The sequence below is a fragment of the Symphodus melops genome (assembly GCF_947650265.1).
Source record: "Symphodus melops genome assembly, chromosome: 5".
NCBI classification, from domain to species: domain Eukaryota; kingdom Metazoa; phylum Chordata; class Actinopteri; order Labriformes; family Labridae; genus Symphodus; species Symphodus melops.
Genome location: NC_136695.1, coordinates 28,878,499 through 28,896,096, shown reverse-complemented (window position 1 = coordinate 28,896,096; position 17,598 = coordinate 28,878,499). Strand labels below are relative to the sequence as shown.

Below are 17,598 nucleotides of genomic sequence, written 5' to 3'. Positions count from 1 at the left end.
ACACACACACACACACACACACACACACACACACACACACACACACACACACACACACGCCAAAAACACACACCTTCCCTTTCAAACTTACCTTTAAGGACCAATAAATTACTGTAAATTATTCTGATCAGCAAACCCAATGATGCATTTCAGGTTTTAAAGGAGCAGTCTGTAGCTCCGCCCCCTAGTGTTTAAAATTGGCACTGCAGTCCACATTCTAATCATCACAGAGAGCTGGCTCCGCCCCCTCCTCTCCGGAGTGGATGCTCACACAGGTCACCATGTGGCGGACGCTGTAGCTTCAGTGTTTAGCCAGCTCTTGACACACCTCTTGACTGGCAGAGGAAAAATAGGTCTCAATGGTTTCATTGATTAAACAGCTTCATCCGGACCTCCTCAGGTTTATTTCACACATTCACATGAATCTGTTTGTCCATCCACTTTGGTTTAATGATTGTATTTATACCAAGTGAGCCTTTAAAGCATGTTTTAACATTTTAATCAAGGAGTTCATCAATTGATTAAACTGCTGAATCCCGTCGTTGAATGGTGAAAGTCGAAGACTGCAATCAATCAGTGGGGAACTAAAATAAAAGCAGCGAGAAGAAACCCAGCGATGCTAATGGACGCCGTTCGTGTATGTCATCAGACTAATTGGATTTGGACGACTGACCGCCTGATTAGGTTGAATCCGAGTGGTCAAGAAGAAGAAGAAGGAGAAAAAACCTTTATGGATTATTTGCCTTTACTGGTCTGGAGCTATGTCCCAATTTAACAAGAATCTATGAGATAAGACTTTTAGATATTTGCCAGACTCTCTAACAGCTTGTGAAGCCTTCTGCCAAGTCTTCTCTTCTTTAGACCTTCTTTGTCGTTGACCCCATTTATGATTGATTACATCCATCAATCAATCAGTCGCCAATTCAAAACAAATCTTGAGACACTTTACCGAAAGCAGGTAAAAGACTTTACTCGTTGTTACTTTAGAAAAGAAAAATGGGATTGGGGGGGTAGATGGGAAAAGATGCAGGAAGAAGGATTGGATTGTGGTCTGGTGCTAAAGGATTAAAATTCCCAACATTAAAGGGAAATGGAAGGATTGAACCTGAGCACAGATGTGGGATCGTAAATGAAAAAGCTTTTACAGCCGAGTATCTGGACAACCTGCCAGCACATAGAAGTCCCTGTGGTACATTTAAGTTGTGACCGCTGACAGGTGAGGCGAGTAACAGTGATTATCTCGTTTCTGTAAGTGGACATTTTGTCCTCAAAGTTGACGTGTTGGACGCAAGGTAAAATTGGCAGGGCTAAAAACGTGAGTGACGTTGACGAGGGGCTGAATGATGCCGGCGAGATGAGTCGGTCAGAGCGTCTCAAACGCTGCATGGTGAAGCTGCCACGTGGTCCCGAGTGCACGAGCCTAACAGCAGCAGGTGGATCCATCAGAAGAGCTACTGGGGCTCCAAATGCACCTCAAAGAGTTCCTGCTGGTTTGGATGATTACTGACCCCAACACGCCAACACGCCAACACGCCAACACGCCGTACGCTGGTTACAGAACACGGGAATGTTGACTGTGATTTATCTGAGTTACAGAAAGGTCAGACTCTGAGCTGGATTCTCAGCTGAAGGAAGAGCACAGTGATGTGTGAGTGTGTGTGTGTGCTTTTTGCACTTGAGGTGTGACATCACGTGAACTCCTCCCAGACTAGTGTGTGTGTGTGTGTGTGTGTGTGTGTGTGTTTGAGAGAGAGAGAGAGCTCACCCAAGCCTGCATTTCCCCCCATGACAACTTCTTTAAAAAAAAAAAACAAGAAAAACATTTGAAGTAAGATTATGGTTAAAGACATCACAACTAATTGTCGTATTAATTTTTGGTATTTTTAAAGCTTTGACCAGAAAGAGAAGGACCACACTGGGGTAGAGTAGCCTGACAGTAAGGTACACGTGTGTGTGTGTGTGTGTGTGTGTGTGTGTGTGTGTGTGTGTGTGTGTGTGTGTGTGTGTGTGTGTGTGTGTGTGTGAGAGAGATCTAGGATGGAGAGAAATTAGCTGCTCTAGCATGCAAACATTTCTCAGTCGGAGAGCGTGAGGGAATAAGTCTTCACATCGTCTACTTTGCTGTGCGTGCATATTCGAGCAGATTCTGCTGATTTCTGTCTCCGTTTGAACTCTGGAGTAAATATTTATCTAACTGTATGGCTTTTAATCAACACTTTAGATCACTGTCTGCAGTCTCTGCTCCCTGTTGGCATGCCAAGACCCCCTCTGATCCGTGCAGCAGAAGACTTGTAAAGACTTATAAGTACTCTGACCTCATAGTTGATCTCATAAAGCCATTAGCTGCCTCGCCCTTCACTCCAGATTCTTCTCAATGGATTACGGGTCCCGGACCCAGAGGTTGGATTACTTTGATGAAGCATGCAGAGAGTTTGTCATCCTAATATGTGTTCATCAGATCCACAAATGTGGATAAAGTTATTAGCTTCTTTTCTTTTTTTTTTGAATATAAGATGCAGGTCAGGTAGAACAGAAAAGCACTGCAAGCAGGGCCAGATGAGGGGCTTAAAGGTGCAGTGTGTAGATTCTGCCACCAGGGGGGGGGCGGCTAAATCACGACTACAATAACACAAGATGATGTTGAGGCTGGTGGGGAATCATGGGAGTTCCCTGTGCTACTCCGCCCCTTGATTACAAAGAACTCAGCGCCGACCGTAATTAAAGATGACCGGGGCGAAACCGACCGTTTCCACGGTAACCATAATCATGTTGTGCCTGTCATGGCGGCTCTGTCTCCGTGGTCGCTAGAGTCGGTAGAGACATGACACGTAACGACTATAGAGTGGTAGATTAATTAAGTACTCAACAAAAAACGATAACATAGGTTTCGTCCTTTTTCAATTATTTGGATCTTATTGAAAACATTGAAATAAAATTCTACATTTTGTCATTTAAATACTTTAAACACCACTTTAGAAAACATGCTAAGTTAACTGTTGGTTTTGTTACCTTACTCATAATCTAACAAGTACATTTAAACACCACCCGTTAATATTTCTCACAGAATATCCTCTTACTCGTTTCTTTATCCTCGGTGGCAAATCCTCCATCTGTGTTCCCTGCAGCGCTCAAAACGATGCTTTTATTGTGTGCAAATATCACTCAGCCGAGCTCTGCTGAATCATCCCAGACTCATCGGATGACACAGCAGTTTGTGCTAATCTTAATGTGTGATACTGTCCTGTTGAAATGTCCCCCGTGACTTTGCCGCGTCCTTTCACCGCAGGCAATCACGACAGCTGCTTTGTGTGAGGGAAGGCGTACGGGGACCATTTTCTAGAAGGCAGCGTTTAATCAAATCCATAACTGTGTGGTCATTGAATGAATCCAGCAGCTTCCCTCCATCGTCTGGCTGCAGTCGGAGCGTTGCACCTCGAAGTCTGAGAGCTCCTCTTCATCATGTGTGTGAAGTGTGTTGTTGTAAATCCACTCTGATCCTGTATTTGATCATGTCTATAAACCCCTCTATTTCAGCCCTGCTCAGAACAGGCTGTTTCTGTGTCTGTAGCTTTAAATATGTAAATGAGCTGTGTCTGACCACGCCCCCTCTCTGGAAGGGCTCGGGTGTACTCGCTTGCTTTCTGGCTCCATGTCCTATTGTTTACGGTGAGAAGGCAGACTCAGAGGGCAGAACAAACACCTAGCTGTGGGAGTGTCACCCACCTGGGGGAGGGGCTACTGCCCTTTGTGATGTCATGAAGGGAAAAACTTCAAACAGCCTGTTTGAGCACACATTTTCTGAAAAGTAGAGCAGGCAGAAGACGGAGAGGATGGACTTTTCTCATCATTGGGGGGTTTGGAGACAGACTGAATAATACATGACCTTTAATACTGTATCTATAAAATATCTATATAATGTTAATAGTGTAAACATTCATGTTGGATCTACAAAACTGACCTTCAGGTTTCTTTCTACCTCACTAACTGACTTTATGGACTCGTAGTGTAAAACATGAGTTTGCATATATCCAGTGTTGTAAAATGCTGCTGCTCATCGAGGTCAACAGGCTGAATTATTCACAAGTGATTTTGTGAAGTGCTCACTCAGAACACTTCTTCACTCTGTGTTGTTGTTTCTGAATGTAAATGTTTGTCGCTGTGCTCAGCTGGATGTTTTACAGCCTGTGAGATTTGAATCTGAAATCAGAAACAAGCTTATATATGCTGGTTAGAGTTGATGATGTTTATGAAGAGTCTCATGGTGGGAGGGTCAGGGTCAGGGTCCTTTCACTAAGACCTGCAGGATGTGATAAGGTCCAGAGTCTCTGTAGTCCACAGTCCACTCCACACGCCCTCCAGCAGGAACACTTTCATTAAGACTTCTGATTTTGTTCTTATAAAAAAATCGAAGGAGAAGGGTTTGAACTTTTAGTTTGTGTTTCTCACCTCCCAACATGTTGACGCTCACCTCATCGATGGAGTCCCACTTTGCAGCTCTGCCAGCGTCCCAACGCTCACTCTTCTCCTTTTCTCTCGTTGACGGATAACTCCTCTTAAATTTCCATTGTTGACTTTTATTGACAAACGTTGGATTTCATGTGACGCACCGTGTCGCAGGGCGGCGAGGGTGACTGCTGCAGTGTTAGTCGGGGCCCACCTGGGGGGGGGGGGGGGTTTCCCTACATTGCAAAATGTGCACATGTTGGGCTGCTGCTTTGGAGCCTTCAGGGGACGCCGTGCTGGTCATCTGCCCGCCGTGCAGCGCCTCTGTCGTCCTCTGTTTTTAAAGGCACTGCACTGAAGCAAGCGTCCTCTCTCTCCCGAGGACGAGACTGTAAATCTGCACGCTGACCTCTTCTGTCTCGCCGCAGACAAACTGAGATGAGGAGAGGGATCATCAGTGAGGAAAAAGCGTCTCTGACATTCTCTGCTTTGTAAAGCGAAGCACATAAAATCATATAAATAGTGAATGTAGTCCTGCAGATTCACAAGCTCCTTAAATCTGGTGTAAACAAAGCAGAGACGCTTCTTATTGCATGTGCCATAAAATATATATTATTTATAACTCTGCAAGAGGTACAAGCTTATTCAGCTTTTACTCATATCGACGCGAGTTTCATTAAGGAGTACACGGTGATAGTCGACTCTGTCAGAGGTGCTTTATGGTTTTGTTATTGTCTTCCAATATTCTGTTTGTATCGGTTCAAATCAGCGTCTCATCACGGAGTAAATCAGGTAAAAAACAAAGTTAAAAATAGCGTGGGGGGGAGGCTCTGCTCTCCGTTATACACGCTCCAGTCGAGATGTTCTCATTGTGTCACAAGAGGTGCTCCCGTGCCCTGCAGGAAACGCGCGGGAGCATGGTCACCAAACCGGGTAAGGCGGCGTTATGACGCCCGTGTTTTGACTCGAGGAACGGCGGGACGCAGCATCGGTTGTCCCTTCGCAGCGTGAGTCATCCTATTTTCAGTCGTGAGGTTCTTCTGTTTGACTCGTCGGCATGACGATGACTTTGGAGTCTCTGTTAGCTTGAGGAAAAAAACAACAACACTGAGATACATGATAACAGGAAGTTGCCGTATTATCCTAAATTTGCATCTCACAAAACTCTTCGTCCATTTGATACTCAGTAAAAACCCATCAGTTCAACCTCTGCCTGAACATGTTGCATAGAAGCAGCTTGGGGCCCCTGGCTAGTGAGGGCCCCTTGAAGGCTAAAAAACTTAAAACACCAGCAGTAGCTGAAAATGTCCAAATTTTGCAACGACAGTAGGAAACCTCCCTAATGGGGCCCCATCTGTCAGCACTCACTCTGGAAAATAAAGAGCAATTATAACGGAAAAAAACATCTGGATACTGGCAGAGATGGTGGAGAATGATGTTTGGAGGGGCCCCCAAATAATTTTGCCAGGGGCCCCAACAGACTCTAGAATCGCCCCTGCATAGAAGTTGCTCATTTTTCGTCTTTTCATAAAATGTGCTGATAGGACTGGCAGCCATTTTTAAAAGATCTTTGACGTGCACTTATAGCGAGGTCACAGACTAACACGTGTGTGATGTCATTATGAAACTCCAGTTGTCTTTTTTCTTTTTTAGATCAACAAAACTTCATAAAGTAACACGGAGAGCACCGGAGACCCAAACCGAATCTCCACCACAGCTGAGTCTGAGGCGTTATTTAACGATTGTGTTTTTATACTGATGGTAAAACTCGAGGAGCTGCAGGATCAGTTTAGAGAGAAGGATCTTTAATGTGGAGGAGAAAACACCAAGCATCAAATGAAAACACTAAACACAGGTTGTGTGCTCGTCGTCCTCCTGTCACGGGACATTTCAACCTTCACAGCGCCTCCTGTTTGTCCTGTGAACAACAACGTGTCCAAACTAAGTGATTCTGCTCAGTTTAGCTTGAAACGGCGTGTGGTCGTGTGTGAGATGAGTTGGTCTAATCAGCGGCGTGTACGGCGGTCTCACCTGGCAGAGGGCTGGCAGCCGCTCGCTCTCACTCTGTCTCAGAGAGACTTCAAACATGTGGCACTGATTCAGACACTTCATTAACTCTGTGACAGAGCAATTAGGCCTCTTATTGGCTCTGCGAAATGGCACACATGAGCATGATAGCTTTGTTATGTGCTCATGCCTGAAGTGCAAAACAGCCCCGGTGCATTGTGGGTTACAATTTGACTTTCTCTTTTTTCTGAATTAGTGGAGTCACACAATATCTTTATTTTTTTTTTATTCTGGTAAAGTAAAAATCTGAAGATAGAATTTCTGACGATTTCTGACCCAATCCGCAGAACCATCTCTGAATAAAAGCATCAAAACGCACCAAAATAAACCTTTTAAAAACAGGTCTTGATGAGTCCAAAAACTAAAAGATGTTGATATGAATCAATGCTGGTAAAAATCAAACGATATCAACAGCTTGTTTGGTACCAAACTTACATTCTGCAGTGCTCCAAAACATCGGCAGTGTAATCGTAACTCTCCGAGCACAAGAAGGACTGTGATTGGTCGTGTTATTATTATTATTATTGTTATGTAAATATCTGCATCACATCCTCCCCAGTGATTACATCCCATAATCGAAAAGTGCCCAGAACTTTTTGTGTCCTTAAACACCTTGTGATAGGATTTATGGAAGCCCTATTTTCTTTTGTCTTTCTGCCGTTTCTTTCCCGCTCAGTTGTTTTGTGCGAGACAGACGGAGCCTCTTTGGATTTATCAAAAGCAGGAAGACGTATTTGCATAACCTAAATAAGATTTTTATACCCTAATAACTGCACCCGGTGTATGCGTGCACACACACACCTACATTCAGAATAATAATATGATGCTGTCAATCATCTGCACACCTGCAGAGTCGGAGTGATAAAGGCAGTAACCTTCAGTCACTCCAGCCTGACAATCTGCTTAAATCATCAGATCAACGATGTCGTCTTGTGATAGAATCTAATCATCAGCTGATATTAATAAATCTGCTATCAACGCTAACACAAAGCATCCATCTTTAGAAGTCTCTCCGTTTCCTCTCACCCTGCTGTTGTTTCAAAGAGACCCTCGTTTGTTTGTCGCTTCTCGCCGTCGATCATCATCAAGGTGTGACATCGTTTATCAAACGGATGATTCGAGACAAACACATCACAAGAGACGGTGACGGTTACAAATGTTCCTCATCATGATCATCATTTTGTCTTTTCTGTTGATTTTCATTTTCACCTTTCAGATTTGGTCTGAAATATGTTAATACACAGAAAATGCCATCTTTAGCGTCTACACTGTAGCTTCAGTGTTTAGCCAGCTCTGCATGTGGTGGACACTGTAGCTTCAGTGTTTAGCCAGCTCTGCATGTGGTGGACACTGTAGCTTCAGTGTTTAGCCAGCTCTGCATGTGGTGGACACTGTAGCTTCAGTGTTTAGCCAGCTCTGCATGTGGTGGACACTGTAGCTTCAGCGTTTAGCCAGCTCTGCATGTGGTGGACACTGTAGCTTCAGCGTTTAGCCAGCTCTGCATGTGGTGGACACTGTAGCTTCAGTGTTTAGCCAGCTCTGCACGTGGTGGACACTGTAGCTTCAGTGTTTAGCCAGCTCTGCACGTGGTGGACAGTGTAGCTTCAGTGTTTAACCAGCTCTGCATGTGGTGGACACTGTAGCTTCAGTGTTTAGCCAGCTCTGCATGTGGTGGACACTGTAGCTTCAGTGTTTAGCCAGCTCTGCATGTGGTGGACACTGTAGCTTTAGTGTTTAGCCAGCTCTGCATGTGGTGGACACTGTAGCTTCAGCGTCTAGCCAGCTCTGCATGTGGTGGACACTGTAGCTTCAGTGTTTAGCCAGCTCTGCATGTGGTGGACACTGTAACTTCAGTGTTTAGCCAGCTCTGCATGTGGTGGACACTGTAGCTTCAGTGTTTAGCCAGCTCTGCATGTGGTGGACACTGTAGCTTCAGTGTTTAGCCAGCTCTGCATGTGGTGGACACTGTAGCTTCAGTGTTTAGCCAGCTCTGCATGGCTCTGTAAAGCTTTCTGCGTTCTAACCTCTCTCCATGTTTCATCTCCAACATTGATCCTAGTTTGAGCAGCTTTCTGCTGCTGGAGCTTATTAGAAACATGCAGAGGCTTTTTAGCTCGGGTACAATCACTTCTATCTGAAGCAGTTCCACTGCCCGCTTCCATCGCTGCAACACCTGTTCACCTGATAACTGCTCTCATATCTGGCAAACCCAGGGGCGTCCAAAACGGCCTTCAAAGCCCCGCCTACCTTCTCTGGTCCAATCAGATCCAGAGCATTCAGGAGCAGAATCTAAAGTTAGAAGGAGGACATACTGGCTGCTGCATTGTTGTCAGAGAAGCTTCAACACAGCAGGTTTCCTTAATGATCACAGAGGATAAGAGCAGCTCTCTGATTGGCTGATTGATCACAGAGGAAGAGAGCAGCTCTCTGATTGGCTAACTGATCACAGAGGAGGATCATTGAAAGCAATGACTGTGATTAAAAAAAGTGAATTTTGTCGTTCAACACTTCAGGGTCTCTTTTCTGTTTTTTGATGCACGCGGTAGAAGAGCAGATTCTGCAGCTTGGGAAGAGTTAAGCTTTGCAAATATTTAGAGAATGAGTTTATAGAATTATTATGATTGTGGTTCCAGCTGCAATCAAAGCCTTTTATAATGCGAACATTTATCCAGTAACACCTATCAGGGAACAATTCAACATGAAATAAGACGTGCATTAAGGCGTCTGTGCTCCACGCCTGCTGGTAGGTTATCTCGCTCTTTCTTAATCACACGTCAACGCAACTCCAAATCCCTGATAAGAAACCAGCAGCATCGGAGGGCAACAATTTACAGTCATTAAACATGACCTCTACCAAACGAAGGGTTAATGAGATAGACAGCACTGACTTACAATACTTCAAATTAGGTGAATGAAGGATGCAAAAGGGAAAAGTAGATTAATAACAGCGAATAGAAAAGCCTCATCATTAACATGAAAGCAGGTGAAGCACACTGTTATGCAGAGTTTAAATTCTTCCAGGGCTGCACACGCTCGGGATTAAATCTCATTAGAAAGAGAAGATCATCAAATTGGCCGATGCACCATTTTAAAACAAAACAATCAACCAAAACACGACGGCGCAGAAGAGGATGCATGACACGCACAATCATCATTTCAGAGTCTGCACATGTGGAGCACTCATTCAATAATTACAGGAGCAGCTGATGTATGAATGCACGCCCGATGACAAGATGTAAAAATGTGCTTCTATATTTACAGGCCAACAGATGGTCACAGATATGCACAGAAGTCATTATGGAAATACACCTGACGCTAATTCATTCACTGTAAATCTGCAGAATAATCAAACTGCATCCATCGTGTTAACAAACAACAAAAAGCTCGACTTTGTCGCCACATAGGTTTTGTACTAAAACATAAAAAAATACCAAACCATCCCCCTTCGGCCCCGCCTCCACGCTGGCTGTGAGCTCTGGAGCACGAAGCCTTTCTGCGTTAAACTATAATAATATTATTGATTATTTTTGTATTTTTTTTAATTTATTTCATGCACGTAAAACAAACAAATTACATCAAATGAAAAAAAGGCTGTGTGATTGGTTTAAAAAAAAAAAAGGATGTTTTGAAAGACGTGCTGGAGAAGTCCGAGGGGCTCAACTGACATGTAACACAGACACAAGTTTTTAACCCTTCATCGGACAAGTGATTATTTTTGGTCATTTCTCAAACATTACATATGGCCACCCGTCACAAGAAGCATGTGATCCTCCCTCAGCCAATCAGAAGAGATCACCCTACGTCACTGATCCTGCTATTGTGGCATTTCAACCAAATATGGTAACTTTGTCAATGTCTATTTTTCTAAATAAAAAAAAAAATAAAAAAAATGTTTTAACAGAAATAAAGTTCTGTTATGTCTGAGGTTGAACTTTTGAATTTCAAAGCCCGATAAAGGGTTAAAGTCGTCCAAACCTACATAGACATAGCTAACCAGAAAACACTGAAAACGTAAAAGAACGAGTGAACATTAAAGAAGAGGGAAACAATAAGCACTTATGGCAAAGACAGATTATGATGCTTAAATAGTTCTTTAAGTGAATTGAAGCGGGTGCCGGTTCTAATATAACTGGGCACACGTTACGTTTTTGCAGTGTCACTATCCTTTAAAATACATTTTACAAAACGACAGCAGCAACTTTCTGCTCGTCAACATTATTCTTCCTCTTTTAATCAAATCTCTGGGGAAATGTTCCTGCAGGAAACGAACACTAATTGACGTCTTATCGCCTGTAGTTACTCCTGATTGCAAAGCGGAGCGTATCAAGATGAACTGGGGTTTTTTTTTTTTTGGAAGTCAATCATTTAAAAAATAAATCACTGACACCCAGTGTGGCAGAATCAGCTTCTGCTGGCCTCCCTTCAAACTGACAGGCAGATAACGGTCTGACGTTTTATTTAAATATCAGTCAGTATCCGTTCTCGTCAGCTCAGTGTTGCCAAGTGTTGATTGTGTTCTGAAACAGATAGGAGCGAGGTGTCTTCACTGGGGAGGGGGGGGGTTCCTCTCTGACGGAGTCCGTCCTGGATAGAAGCTTCGTCTTTCACTGGTTTAAAATGAGATCATTTGCGATTATAAACGGCGACACTCGTTTCTCTCGGGAGGCTGATTGGATAAGCCTCGTCAGTATTCTGCTGGTTCCCAGCGTTTGACTTTTTCATGGTTCCAGTTCCGCCCACGTCTGCCCCATCTAATCTATTTTTCTGCTCCTTTCTGTCACTGTGGATCCAGTGCTCTTCTCCCAGTTGACATTTAATAGCAGAGACAGTGACATCCAGACACTCCAGTCATTAGCAGACACTTTAACACCGTTGTTACGCTGTCAACTTCATGCTAGCTGACAGAATGGTCGAGGACTTTCCAGGTTTTTATGAATAAATTGGTTGCATGGCGAGTCGCTGCACTCTACGCTGCAGACAGGATCACTCAGTTTGAAACAGGACGTGTGTTGACTCGGTCAGTTTGAGGAGTTTTTAACTGGTTATGAAAAAGGCTGAAATTAACACTGACGTCTCAGACAATCAACAACTGGAACGATGTCAAGTGTTTCGCTTCTTCAGGCATTTTTAAGACCAGGCTGAAGATGAAATGCATATTTAGTCCGTGTAAGGTATCTTATCGTTCGACACTCCGGCAGCATCAGCAGTACTGCAGGCGTTGTACCGGAGCGTTGAGGTGAAGCGGGATCCTCTCGATTTACCCGTCCGTTTTTTGTTCCAACCCCTCGTCTGCGGTCGGGAGCTCCGGGTCCTAAACAGACGAAGAAGATCCCGGATACAAGCGGCCTCAATGAGTTTCCTTCAGAGGGCGTCTAAACTCGAACTCAGAGTAGAGCCGCTACTTCCTCGCATGGAAAGGAGCAGGTTGAAGTTTGGCCATCTGACTCGGACGCCTTCTGGAAGGTTTTTTATGGGTACGCCCAACTGGGAGGAGTCCACGGGGTCCCGTCTAGACTCGGAACGCCTCAGAATCCTCCAGGAGGAGGAGCGGGAACACTCACTACTTCTGTTTCTTGCTTCCAGCATTTTGACTGTCAGCGGTGAAGTGAAGTCAGCAGGTGGCGCTCTGCATGTTTTAGCTTCACTCCCAGGCAGCTGTTGCTCCGCCCACATTTATACATGTATGCCATCTATGCTTCCAGCTATAGTCTTGAAGAAACACTACGCTTAAAGAGTTCTCCCATTGGCTCCCAAGGGTGCAACATCATCAAACACTAATTACAAAATGTTGGCCTGTCCTGTAGACTCATTCGTACTTTGATCTGTACGTCTGAACACATCTTTAACAGTTTCATCTCACCAAATGGTTGTGCTCTGGGTGGTTGCACCTGGAACAAGTAAACAGGTGAGAAGAGAAACCTCACAATTGGCTTCCAATGACGTCCGACGGTCGTTTCATCTAATGACAGATTCTGTGCCAATCAATCTGTAAGGACCGCGATCCACTTTCAACAAGAAGCTGGGACGCTCGAAATCCTTCAGCCGGAGCAGCTGCTCCCTCTCCATCAACCCGAGACAGCTGATCGCCATTCCTCCAGCAACCCACCATGTTCCCAGATTGAGAGTCTGGCATTGATCACAACCAACAGCCTGGAGGTCATCGTTTGCCGGAAGAACACACAATCACACCATCAGCTCGCTTCAACTCGTCTGTTCCTCTTGCTCTGTTTGAATCTCTTTAAATCCACTTTCCAACGTCCAGGATGAAATCTGACGAAGATTTCTGTGAATAATAATAATAAACAAAACACTACAAAGCAGTTTCATGACTTGCACGGCTCTCCTGACTTTTTGCATGATAACAAAACATCATCCCTCCCTCGAGCTCGCTCCGGTCCGGCACTTTACTCCGACAGAACATTTTTCCTGGACGCTGGTGGAAAACAAATCTGGGTAAAGTCAAAAGCTTTATGTTTGAAAGCATCTGATGTCACTACAAGAGTGTCCAAAGAGAGCTGACCCAAAGACAACAAACAACATTTTTACTCCTCCTGGACACAAACAGAACTCACGCTGACTGACGGGAATAATCTGCAGTGACGTCCTGTTTCTGCTGTCATTGTTTAATCATTAACTAACAGCTAAGCAGAGAAATAATGCAAACATTTAATTGGCTGAGGATAATAACTTTCAGGGAAGTGGGCTTATAAATAAGCCTCGCTCTAAGCCACTTAATGTTTTCATTTGTTCCAAATCATTACTCCTTTTGTCTTCTTCCTCCGCTAAGAGACATTTCAGGGTTTGCTATCTTCAGTCTTTTCATTGAACTGACACCAAGCAGTCCCGTCCATCACGTCATGTGTGCTGTCCGAGTCGGGCCGAGCAAAGCCTCGGCGTGACGGGCTGACTCTGCCAAACTCAAAACCTGCCAGTCAGGTGTCCTGACACAACCTTGGCCTGCCGACGCTGTCATGAGTGCAGGCAGGACAGTTGAGACAGGGAAGTGAACTCTACCTGCATCACGCGAGCCGTGTTTGAGTCCATCCTACATGCAGCCAACAGTCCACAAAAGACGCACTCAATAATCCTGCAAGCAAAAAGACAGTTTAAATGATTTTGCACTTTGAGTTGGACCGAATGCAAAGAGGGGCTGAGTGCAGTGAAAGCAGCGTGATGAAGCTATGATGGCGTTCTTATCTTTTCAATCAGCAATTCCCTCTTAGCAGTTCACTGACACCGGCGTGCAGAGAGACGAATGACTCCACATATTTCAGAGTTTTCTGTGGAAACAGGAAGTTGCAAACTTTGATTGAAATTCTCAGACAGTTGTGAATAAAAAAAATATTGTCTTGACTTTATTGGTGGCACCAGTGAAGGAGCCAAAGACCATTTCAAACAGGGAGTACCACTGGTTTCTAACATGAGCAGCCTGTAGCTCTGCCCCCTAGTGTTTAAAATGAGTACTGCAGTCTAAACTCTAATCATCACAGAGAGCTGTCTGGCTCCGCCCCCTCCTCTCACACAGGTCAGCATGTGGTGGACACTGTAGCTTCAGTGTTTAGCCAGCTCTGCATGTGGTGGACACTGTAGCTTCAGTGTTTAGCCAGCTCTGCATGTGGTGGACACTGTAGCTTCAGTGTTTAGCCAGCTCTGCATGTGGTGGACACTGTAGCTTCAGTGTTTAGCCAGCTCTGCATGTGGTGGACACTGTAGCTTCAGTGTTTAGCCAGCTCTGCATGTGGTGGACACTGTAGCTTCAGTGTTTAGCCAGCTCAGCATGTGGTGGACACTGTAGCTTCAGTGTTTAGCCAGCTCTGCATGGGTCTGTAAAGCTTTCTGCGTTCTAATCTACGTTGGAAATAATTCATTAATTATCTTGCCTCTGCCTCAAGTGGACACTGGAGGAACTGCAGTTTTTTTGCACCAGCTTCACTTTTCAACACCTGAGATTTCTGCCTGGACGTTTTTTTTTATGTATTTAATCATGTTAGTTATCTCTGTTCATTTCTCTCTCTTTTTAAATAAAATGCCTCACAGTGTACTCCACAGATTTCAAAATAAATGTTTCACTGTTATATAAGGACCTGTGCTTTAATAATAGTCATGTTAGCTGTTGTCATGCTGCAGGATCCTCTATGAGGAACAAATATCAGTGCTTACAGCCACTTCTTCTGCTCCATCTCTGCACATTCACACCCTTTTTCTCACAAGGAGAATTAAACACCCTGCTCCCACATCTTCTTTTGCACTCTCTCCCTCTTCTCTGCCTGTCTCTTTTGCTCCTCCTTGATTTCCCCTTAAACTCCCCCTCCCTCCCTCCCTTCACTTTCCCTCGCTCTGCATTAAGCCCTGCTTGTTTCTCTGCCTCTCTGATCCTGGGAGCAGTGCTTATGGGTGCTTCTGAGACCAGTGTGAGCACTGCTGGTCTCCAGTCGCCTTCCCAGCACTTCCAAGTGGAAGACGAGTGGAGGAGGAGGAGAGAGAGAGAGAGAGAGAGAGAGAGAGGGGGAGAGGAGAAATAGAGATTGAAAGAAAGTGGAAAGGAGCATGCTGGAAAAGCAGAGAGAGTGGTGAAATAAAAAGGACAAAATCAGAGAAACAAGAGTAGACGAGGGCTGGAGAGAAAAACAGACAAAAGCCAGGAGAGAGAGAGAGCTGGGTGGCACAGGGAGAAGAGCAAATGAGTGAGCGAATAGGAGCGAGAGAGAGAGAGAGAGAGCAAACGAGAGGGAGGGAAGCGAACAACACTGCAGACACTCGCCCACTGTCACTGCTCCACCGCCAGAGGACAGAGGCAGCAACGGCAGCAGAGGGAGCAGATACCATGGAGGAGGAAGACCGTGCCGTCCGTCTCTGACCGCCTCCCTCTGGGACCAGCCGGCCAAGTGTGGAGGAGCGTGAGGCAGGAAGCACGCCTCTCTCTCTCTCTGTCCTTCAGAAGACCACCAACTGGACCCAAAAAAACTCCTGCAGGACTGAACACACACACCACATACCCACACTCACTCACTCTCTCCCTCACTCTCTCAAACTGAACTTCTTCTCGTGCCTTTTGGACTAGTTTTTTTTTTTCTTCTTCTTCTTCTTCGCTGTCGACCTTCCAGGCTGAGTGGATTTACTTTTATCGTGTAGCGTGGACCATGGGGCGAGGGTGGAGGGGTGCTGCAGGGACCCTCCGGATAAGGACAGAGGGGAGCTGGCACCTTTTGGTGACATTGCTGCTGGTGTTGTGCGGCTTCTGGAGGGCTGACGCGCAGACAGACGATGGGAAGTCGATATACTTCTGGGAAACAGGTACTGCTTAACCACTAATTACAGCTTATTTTTGATCCCTTGTTTTGCATATGGAGTGTTTATGATGATGGTGGTGGGAGGAGGAATTAGTGGCTGTGTGTTATATGACCTCCCACACTCAGAGAGGCAATTTGGGGAAAATGCACCCTGATTGATATCCTAACTTTCAGATTTTTTTTTATTTTTTGGGGGGGGGGGTTTATCTTTAAATCAGTGCATCTGACTGAGTTGCTGCTCTTGAGCGGAGAATAAAAGATCCTCGGTAACAGTAACAGTATTCAGACGCTTCATTAACTCTCACAGGTCTACAGTGCTTCCAGGTGACACAGTTTGCTCGCCTCATAATTTGAGGCATCGACTTCCACGCTGCAAAACTTCAAAGATGCATTCGCTTGAAAGATGACCCAGAAATCTACAGTAGAGCTTTTTTCTCCTCCCACTGAATAGCATGTGGCAACGCAGAACGGCGCTGATCCATTTTTGAATGGATTACTTTCATCTCCCTGAGTCTCAGGTGATGCACCATTATTGAAACGCTGCTGCTGCTGCTGCTGCTGCTGCTGCTGCGTGTTACAGCAGGCGGATGATTGATCGGTATTGCTGCACAATAGTGTTTGGTGAGGGAAGTGGAGTGGAATTGTTTTTGATGGCATTGATAGAGCACATGCATAAAAAGAGCGGGGCTTAGTGTGTGTGTGTGTGTGTGTGTGTGTGTGTGTGTGTTAGATTGTCATACATGTAGGAGACAGTACTTTCTCTCCACACACATGCTCGGCCATGTTAATCTGCATCAGAGGAGGAGTCGTGTGAAGTGTCACAGTGGGAGCAAATCAATTATGTTATCTCTGTTGAATGCATTGGAAGCCCACTGTGGAGCATGCAGGCTTGAGCCTCTATTTAAGGGTCTAGAGTTGCAGATGTTGCAGTGATTAATGCAGTGAGGATTTCCAGTGGTCACTGAGAAAATGACTCTGCAGCCTGTTCAAATCATTTCAGAAGTCCTTAAATGCATAAATCAAATGAGCAGCTCGATTTTAATCCTCCAACAGGAAAGCTCCGATTAATGCACGCTCTCCCTGAATACAAAACATCATTAACTACAAACTCCACCTTTTTTCTTTCTATCTCTAACCCCCCCCCCCCCAACACTCAACTCGTACCACCACCACCACCCCGCCGCCCCCGCCGCCCAGGCAGCAGTCCCCAGTTGACGTATCCGACGTCTCTCTCCTGTGGCTCTGCATCTTTAAAGAGGATGTAGCTGAGTAAGGAGATTAAAGAAGCAGGGATTTAACAACCCAGGAAAGACGGCCCAGGGAGGAGACTTGAGAGAGAGAGAGAGAGAGAGAGAGAGAGAGAGAGAGAGAAGGGTTAACTTAACCCACATCTACCCTACTGTAGGTCACCGTGATTACGCCCCTCTTCCCACACTACACCACCTCTCTCCCACACTGTGCATGCTCCCGGACTGGAAAAGCTCTCGGCTCTCCGCTTTGAAATGTAATCCAGTGCTTGGAGTTACTTCAATTCTTCCCAAATAAAAAAAAGGTAGCCTATTGATTTCAGCCCCGGAGTCTTCTTTTTTCTCGCTTTGCCTTCTTTGGTTTTGACAACGGCCTGCAGAGTATTAAAATCACACAGGGCAATTTAAGGCTTTGAATCCCGATGCTTTTCATCAAAACATGATCATGTTTGCAGACTTTTTTCTTTCCCAAATCGAAGCTTGTTGGAAATGGAAAAAATAAAAATAAAAAACCCTGAAAAATGTGTGTGCACATTTGCAGAGTGTGCAGT

At 45.1% G+C, this 17,598-nt stretch overlaps 1 protein-coding gene across 1 annotated transcript in view; it reads left to right on the top strand.

The window, feature by feature from the left end:
• thsd7ab (thrombospondin, type I, domain containing 7Ab) overlaps positions 1–17,598 on the top strand; it is a 174,498-nt gene that overhangs the window by 23,618 nt on the left and 133,282 nt on the right. Inside the window, exon 5 of the mRNA XM_079343602.1 lies at positions 15,615–15,804. Coding sequence (XP_079199728.1) covers positions 15,615–15,804 — 190 coding nt within the window. The remainder of the gene's footprint in view (positions 1–15,614; positions 15,805–17,598) is intronic.